Source organism: Perognathus longimembris, chromosome 4, assembly GCF_023159225.1.
Source record: "Perognathus longimembris pacificus isolate PPM17 chromosome 4, ASM2315922v1, whole genome shotgun sequence".
NCBI classification, from domain to species: Eukaryota; Metazoa; Chordata; class Mammalia; order Rodentia; family Heteromyidae; genus Perognathus; species Perognathus longimembris.
The window spans coordinates 88,802-97,065 of record NC_063164.1 but is presented as its reverse complement, the minus strand read 5'-3'; the positions used below and the strand labels follow the sequence as shown (position 1 = coordinate 97,065).

The 8,264-nt window shown below is 53.2% G+C and overlaps 1 protein-coding gene across 1 annotated transcript; it reads left to right on the top strand.

The window, feature by feature from the left end:
• Positions 1–1,172: 1,172 nt before the first annotated feature.
• Rtp5 (receptor transporter protein 5 (putative)) lies at positions 1,173–6,288 on the top strand. The gene is made up of 2 exons (XM_048344314.1): positions 1,173–1,330; positions 4,758–6,288. Exons 1-2 carry the CDS (start codon positions 1,173–1,175, stop codon positions 6,286–6,288), a joined length of 1,689 nt encoding a protein of 562 aa, XP_048200271.1.
• Positions 6,289–8,264: the final 1,976 nt, after the last annotated feature.

The window sequence follows — 8,264 nt, the reverse complement described above, 5'->3', positions numbered from 1 at the left end:
AGTCCATGTCCCCCACAGTGGACATCTCCCAGACCATGTCCCCCACAGTGGACATTTCCCAGTCCACGTCCCCCACAGTGGACGTCTCCCAGTCCTCCCATCCCTTTCTGTTAACCTGGCTTGGCCTCTTCCTGATGTGCCCAGTGGTGCCCTAACCTGACAAATGAGGCAGCAGTGTTGAAAGCAGTGGCTGCAGCTACATCTGAGCAGTTTGACTAGAGCTCCATCTTGGGTGGAAAAGCCTCAACATGCAGCTCAAAGTGCTGTGTGCCTGGGCTGGTGGTCAGAGATTGGGAAGGAGCAGGCAAGAGTTTGGGGGTCTGGGAAGGTTTTCTTCTGATAAGTTGCAAAAATAGGCATTTATATTTTAGATACTTTATGTAAATGTTAGATATTCTTCACCAAACACTAAGAAAAAAATTTGTGTGTGTTCTGGTAATGGGGCTTGAACTAGGACTTTGTACCACACCCTCACTTAGTTTTTTCACTCATGGCTGAAGTTCTAACCACTTGACCCACCTCCCACTTCCTTTACCAATGAAAAGTTGATAGGAAGATGGGCACAGTGACTGATTACACCTGTAATCCCAGGACATAGGAGGCTGAGGCAGAGGATTGGAATTTTGAGGACAGCTAGGCTATGTAGCAAGTCACTGTCTCAAGAAAACTTCAAAACAAAATGAAACATAAAAAAGCTTGAGGAAAGACCTTCAGAAGAATCTGAAACCATACCTGTTCTGTAATGTTGTCACAATTTTATTCATAATGGCAAAAATACAGCATGGCACAGTGACTAATGACATAGCTCAAGTTGGAAAATATCAGCTATTCTCAAGGGCAAGTAGGCCCCTGCTCCAATGCGTCATAAAAGGAGCACAGAGCAGGCTGCCTGGTGAGATTTCCTACCTGTGAGAGTGGACATGATATATATATAAACACACCTGTGCCCAGACCACTCATGGACACTGGTATACCTGCATGGTGCTGCTGACTGCTGGCCTCCCTATGGTGGGATCACATTGTGTTTTTCTCTTCTGCCTCTGGGTTCTCCAGACAATCCAGTTGCCATGGAGACCATGCTGCTGTGGAGGCAGCCAATTGGCTAGCTTGGGTGTTTCCTTGGGGTCCAAGCAGGCGCAGCCTTCAGTCTGCACTGCGCACACAGCAACAGCATGGACAGGACCGGGGCAGACGTGTGGGCAGATATATTCTCCCAGTTGATGGCTGAGAGGAAACCCCAAGACATTTGGGTCCTGCACCCCCAGGACAGCTTGGTTGCAGGACACCCTGGCAGCAGTGGTCTCCAATACCAGCTCAAGGGGCTTTCCAGGTTCGTTGCTGGGGTTGGGAGGCATACTGTTTGGTCTGGGGAGAGGAAAGGCTGGGGGAGCCTTGTCACTGGCCCTTGGCTGTCCCTAGCCCCTCACAACAGGGTGGGCCTGCCTAGAGAGTGGGTGGCATTAGGAACTGGGCACACATCAGCCTGGGCTTGTCCCTAACAGGTGGGTGGTGCTTGGTGCTCTGGTACTTCTGGGAAATGGAGGTGCTCAGGGCAGGACGAGTGGCTGCTGAGTCCAGTGCCTGGGGATGCTGACGTGGTGGTTCTGTGTTTGCTTACCGTGGCTGCTCTGGTCAGTGCCGCCCTGGGAGGTGTGGGTCATTTCCTGTTTCCATGGTGTTGCCATGCAAGGCTAGCAGCAGTACCCACAGGTGGGATAGCCCTCGCTGCAGTCATCCTGAGTGACTAGCCAGATGATGGCCTGAAAAGTGAGAGAACCATCCCCAGCCAGGCTGCTGGGTGGGGTGGGGGACCAAGCTGATGGCCTGGGGTGGCTGAGACTGCTGGGTGTGGAGGGGGATCAGGCCAGAGACTTGGGATGACCGACCGAGAGCAGCTACATGACAACAGCATTGGTCAGTGAAGCAAAAGCCTATTTCTCAGGCCTCTTCACCCCATGAGGCTCATAGCTCTGCAGATCCTAGCTGGTGCATTGGGGGCTGCTCATCACCTTGCTTGCCATGCAGACTCTGGGCTGACCAGGCCTTTGAGGTGCTGGCCAGTGTATCACTCATGGGGTCAGTGGGAAGCTCCAGATCTGGACCCCTTCCCCCCACCAGGGGCCAAGTATGAGAACATTTCTGGCCTTTTCAGGTCCTGGAAAGTGGCACATTGCTTCTCTGAGTCAAAGGAAAGGTGAGCAGAGGCCACACACAGAAGCTGGCCACTGCCATGTTGGTGGGGCCTGAGCAGATGGTCACAGACAGAGACCAACAGCCCCATTGGAGCCACCACCACCAGTGCTTCTGAGAGAGGATTAGTCCAATTTAAATAATGTAGAAGCTTAGGTCCTTAGCACAAGCCATGCTTGCATGCTCTGTGAGGTCTTGTGCCTGGAGGATGTTGCTGGGGTTTGGGAGAGCAGATCTACCACCCAGAAAGTCCCATCAGACAGACCTGAAGCAGGGCATACTGGGAGCATAGATACTCGTGGAACTTGTAGCTGTGTAAATGCTGCAGTGAGTGGCCCCTTGTTTGGGGACTCGAGGGAGGCCCTGGGCAGGCAGCTCCAGCAGAGTACCCAGGGGCCTGGCTGTGAGATCTCTGCATCAGAGATCTCTGTTTATCTGCCCCTCTTCCATGCAGCACCTCCAGTGAAGCTGAGGACGTGGTCAGGTATGGCCAGAGGCTGCCTAGGACCACCCACCACCTTGGCATTTCTCTTCTTTCTCCCTCTCTTCTCTCTCTCTCTCTCTCTCTCTCTCTCTCTCTCTCTCTCTCTCTCTCTCTCTCTCTCTCCCCCCATTCCCTGTCTCCCTCTCTCCTTCACTCTCCCTCCCTCTCTCCTGTCTCTCTCTCCCTCTTCTCTCCTGTCTTTCTCTCCCTTCCTTCCTTCCTTCCTTCCTTCCTTCCTTCCTTCCTTCCTTCCTTCCTTCCTTCCTTCCTTTCTTTCTCCCTCTTTCCTGTCTCTCTCTCCCTTGTCTCTCTCCCTCTCCCTCTTTCCTGTCTCTCTCCCTCTCTCCTGTCTCTCTCTCCTCTCCTGTTTCTCCCTCTTCCTTTCTCCCTCTCCTCTCTCTCCCTCTCTCCTGTCTCTCCCTTTCTTTCTCCCTTTCCCTCTTTCCTGTCTCTCTCTCCTCCTTTTCTCTCTTCCTCTCCCTCTCTTCCTTTCTCTCACCCTTTCTCCTATTACTCTCCTTCTTTATCATTCTTTCTTTCATCCCCTCCCTCCCTCCTTCCCTCCCTCCCCCCCCAATGGAAAAATATTTTATTTTGGCAGTCCTGTGGCATGGACTCAGGGCCTGAGCACTGTCCCTGGCTTCTTCTTTTTTTTTTTTTTTTTTGCCTGTCCTGGGCCTTGGACTCAGGGCCTGAGCACTGTCCCTGGCTTCTTTTTGCTCAAGGATATCAACTCTGCCACTTGAGCCACAGCGCCACTTCTGGCCGTTTTCTGTATACGTGGTGCTGGGGAATCGATCCCAGGGCTTCATGTATATGAGGCAAGCACTCTTGCCACTAGGCCATATCCCCAGCCCCCCCTGGCTTCTTTTTGCTCAAGGCTAGCACTCTACTACTTGAGCCACAGTGCCGTGTGTGTGTGTGTGTGTGTGTGTGTGTGTGTGTGTGTGTTGCTGAGGAATCAAACCCAGGGCTTCATGAATGTGAGGCAAGCACTCTACCACTAGACCATATCCCCAGCCCTGGAAAAAGAATTTTTATTGTTTGAGAATGTACTGACATGCCAGGACTGCACCCCAGGTCTGGATCTCAAGGTGCAGCTCTCTCTCTCTTCTTTCTTTCTTTCTTCCTCTCTCTCTTTTTCTTCTTTCCTTTCTCTCTCTCTCTCTCTCTCTCTCTCTCTTTCCCTCTCTCTTCTTCCCCTCCCCCTCCCTTTCTTCTTTCCTGATACCAGGGCTTAAACTCAGGGACTCACACTCTCACTCACCATTTTCTACCACTTGAGCCATGCCTTCAGTTTGGCATTTTGCTGGTTAATTGAAGACCAGACTCTGGTGTCTGGCTTTCCTGGGTGTCTAGAATTACCTGCTTGAGCCAAGAGTGCTGGGCCTCCAACTCCTTTCTTGTTGGGGTCCTGAGTTTGAGATATTTGTGTCAATGGACCAGACTAACAACTGGTTTGTTCACTTCAGCAAAGTTCACATGGGCCCACACGTGAGTCCATCAGGGTTCACCCCTCAGTGCTGACAGGCAACAGGCCACATCACCACCTCTCCTTTGGACCAGGCACACACAAGTCTTGCTTTCCCTGTGGGAAACTTGGAGTCCACAGACCCTGTGTCTAGGCTGGGCCTGTCTTCAAGGCCACCTCCGACATGTGTCTGCCCAAGTCACCAAGCAGTGGGAAGTGACAGGATGCAGCAAGTTGCAGTGGCACCCACACGCCAAGCCAGTGAGTCTGGCACCAAACCCAAGAACAGGCATTTGCTTTCCAGCCTTTGATATTTTGGGCTGCAGGTGCAGAGATGCAGATCTGCTCTTCGCATGTGCAAACAAAGGACTCAGGGCTGCAAAGTCTGTATGCAGGCAAGAGCAGGGGCTGGTCTGCCTGGGCCCTGGCTCTGGCTGGCTGGTGGGGGAGCTTTGAGGTTTGAGGTTTGAGTGTGGGATGTGGGGCCCAGGGTAGTAAGGTACCAAGGCAGGCGAGGAGGCCAAGCCTAGCACCGAGGGGCCCAGAAGTGGGGCTTCCACAGCCACTTTGTGTCCTTCCCCCTCTGCTCATGTGTCTGTTCTCTCTTCACAGGCTCCAGTGTAGCCGCTGCCCGTGGACCTGGGGCTCAGCCCATGTGCACATCCTGTTCCACGTGTGGTGGGATGAAACTGGAGGCCAGGGGCTGGTGAGGATGTGTGTGCAGGGCCAGCCATGCCAGCTGTGTCCCCCAGACACCCTCAGAGAATGCCAGGTGAGCCCCGGTGATGTCCGGGCCTTCCTTGGCCAGCTGGTCCTGTACATTCTGCAGAAGTGTTACATGGACAACCACAGCCCAGAGCAGCACCCTGAAACCTTCCTGGGGGGCTGCTGTGAGGCCTGTGATCTGGGGGTTTGCTTCCTCCAAAGGGAGCCCAACTCCACTTGGGGGCCCGTGCTACACAACACGCGTGCCACACACAGCTCTTCCACCCATGCCAAGGGCCGTCAGCTACTCCCCTCTAGCAGTGGCTGCTTGGCTAGGAGTACCAGGGGCCACAACCGCAGACCTCTCACAGTGCCCCTGCTGGTGATTGGTTTCACCGAGGATCCCTTCTTAGAGGGCAGTGATATCCCCAGCGAAGACAACTGCATTGTGGTCCCCTTTTCCCTTGTGGCTGTTGGTGATGGCCATGGCTTTTTCACCCCTGTGGAGGGCTCCCTCCTAGTGGCCGGCGGCAGCAAGACACCTGTGATAGGCCAGGGCTCCATCTGCCTGTCTGGGAGCTCTGAGGCTATGTCCCGAGGCAGAAGGATCCTGATAAATGTCAGAGCCCCCATCTTCCATGACCAAAGTTTTCCAGGCAATGTCGTTAAGACTTTTGAACTCAGAGGTTTCCTGTTTGGAGCCCAGGGCTCTGCATCCAGTTCCATTGGTGTGGCCAAGGGTCAGGGCCCAATTTCCTTCAGCAATTGCCCTCTCATCCCTGGAAGTGACTCATACCCCATGTTCTACACTATTGGCCTAATGGCTAATGGAGAGGGTGCCATTGCCTTCCCTTCGTTCTTAGCCAACACCATCAGAGGCAAGGAACCCTTCATCAGCATGGCCACAGACGCAGTTCAGGAAGACAGTGGCCAGAGCCCAGCAGGTCACAACCTGCCTCCAGAGAGTGGCACCACAGGCCCTGCTGCCCACAGCAATGAGGGCTCTGTCACCTTCCCCTTCTCCTTTAGTGACAGTGCCAAGGACCAAGATTCTTCTACTGAGAAGGAAGATAGCCAGAGGCTGGCCACTATGGGCCATGACTCTGCTGAAGAGAACAGTGCTGATGATCACATCTCCATTAGTGAGGGCACCATCACAATCCCCTTCTCAATCTTCAGCATCATAACACGCAAGGGCCCAGGCTACTCTGCCAGTGGCTCTCAGTGCAATGGCCACTATAAGAAGAGGCGGCTGAGATCCAGGTTTGTCAAGTCCAGTTGTGGGCCCCACCGGGAGGAAGACTTCCGCTCTAGAAGGTCCTCTCGCAGGTCACAAGCCCAAGCCTCGGAGGACTTCTGGATCTGCGTGTCTCTGACCATCTGTATCTTCTGGCTGATGTGTGTGTACAGACTGAACCTGGGTACTTACCAGCAGTAAGCCCAAGGCTGCCCCCTGATGTCCATGCGACTGTCCTGCAGACTTGCTGGTCTGGCCACCTAGGAACCCCCGCCTCACGGTTGGGCCCTGCAGCCCAGCCCCCCCCCCCCCCAGTCCCTCTGTGGTCTCCTTGACAACATTTGTGGCTATCTGAGCTTTTCTCTGTGTGTGTGTTTGTCAAGCTGCAATAAAGTAAGACAAAATGAATCGTGCTGCACCTAAGAGAGCAGGGATAGGTTATAAGGTGGGGGGCAGTGTGGTCATTTGGCTTCTTCCCCTGGGTTTTGGGTCATTCAAGGAATATAGGACCCCTGGGAGGCAGGACCTGGATGGACAGGACCCGGGTGGGCAGGACATAGATGGGGCAAGGGTGGACAGGACCCTAGGTGGGCAAGACCCATGAGGACAGAAAATGAGGGGAGGGCCAAGGACCTGGGTGGGACCCCGGTAAGCAGGAAGAGATTGAACTCCTGCTATGTACATACCTTTTGTGGTCCTAGAAGCCGGGCCAGTCTCGTCTTTCAAAAAGTTTTTGGTTTTCTTGTGATGAACCCAGGCCTTGCATAGTTAGGCAAGTGCTTGAGTTTATGACGCAGCTATAATCACAGCCTGACTTGTGCCCTGAGGATTGATGAGGGTTCCCTTAGCCCCCCATTTCCACAGATCCCAATATATACTCATGAAAAGCATTTCAGGTTGGCAGATGAGGACTCAAAATGATTCTTTTACACTGTCTGAATGGGGAATTACGTATTCAGGTCAGTTTTGCAGCTCCCAATCCTGAGACAATGGCTTGGGGTGGGTGTGACAAGTGAGGCCTGTCTAAACTACAAATAACCTTCAGGACTTCTCTGTGGCAGGTCTATCCTTTCATTCTTTCTGACTCTACCCACACTTGAAGAGTTCTCAGATTTTTTTTTTTTTTTTGCCATTTTAAAGGATAAGATAGATTTAGATGGCCCCTCCTTTTCTCCCCTCATTAAAAAGGGGGAATTCTTATTTGCCTTTTCAGTTTACTTCTGGGTTTAATTTCAGAGTCTGGCCTGTTGGGTGTTTGTTCATGCAATTTCTCCATCTCCTGTCCTTCCAGCTGTCCTCAATGTCAGGTGTGAATTCACACTTTTTAGTGGGGGGGCTCCTTTGGGAAGGCTACTGGCCAAGTTCCCTCCCAACAGGCACCATTAATGTTCCAGTAAAGCTGGAAATTGGAGTTTTAGGCCTCAGGTTCAAAATCCTGACGCATGGAGTCAGGAAATGGTGAAGGAGAAAGGAGATTTGTTATGTGAGAAGCAAAGCACTTCAGCCATCTGTAAGGTTCAGTGTAAGGAGACCACCACATGGTTCAGGCACAAAAGAGTTTCTTGGAGAGAGAGCACACTGCTGGCCCACACAAGATGGAGCCATGAAGGGGATGCATCAGATAGAGGGTGCAGGGGGTGCAAGGGATACAGGGGAAGGGAAAGGGAGGAAGGGGAAGGGAAAAACCAAATCTGCTGGCCCTGCATGAGATGGAATGTGCAGAGACCAACTCATAGTGAGACTGGGGTATATGTAGGGAGAGGTTGGGGAGGAGGAGAGGCCATGGCAGATGTGAGTGTGAGCCTGGGAACCTCTCATGGTCCGAAGGAGGCAGGACCTGGGTGGTCGAGAAAGTAACATCAGAGGAAGAGGATGTTGTTGGGGACTCAGTTTTGGCCTTGGTGGGGGAAGGGCACCAAGAGCGAGGTGCTGCCCCTCCCCCAGCCCTGGGACAGTGTGGGAGGGAGCCCCTCCCACCTTCCGGCCTCAACCGGAAAAGAAGCCCCCCCGCCCCTGGGGGGCAAACGCGTGCATGCCACCATGATAGGGATTGTCCAGCCCACAGGGGAGGATTCATGACATCATCTGATGGGCAGTCCGGCTTGGCCAATGGCCCAAGTCCTTTCCTTTCCCGCCATGACCGCTATATAAGCCCCCCTCCCAAATTAAAGCCTTTG

Excerpts from the sequence above, each read along its gene's own strand:
- Rtp5 (XM_048344314.1), top strand. The coding sequence starts at position 1,173 with ATGGACAGGACCGGGGCAGACGTGTGGGCAGATATATTCTCCCAGTTG. Across the intron at positions 1,331-4,757 it reads CAGCTCAAGGGGCTTTCCAG|GCTCCAGTGTAGCCGCTGCC; the intron begins GTTCGTTGCTGG and ends CTCTCTTCACAG.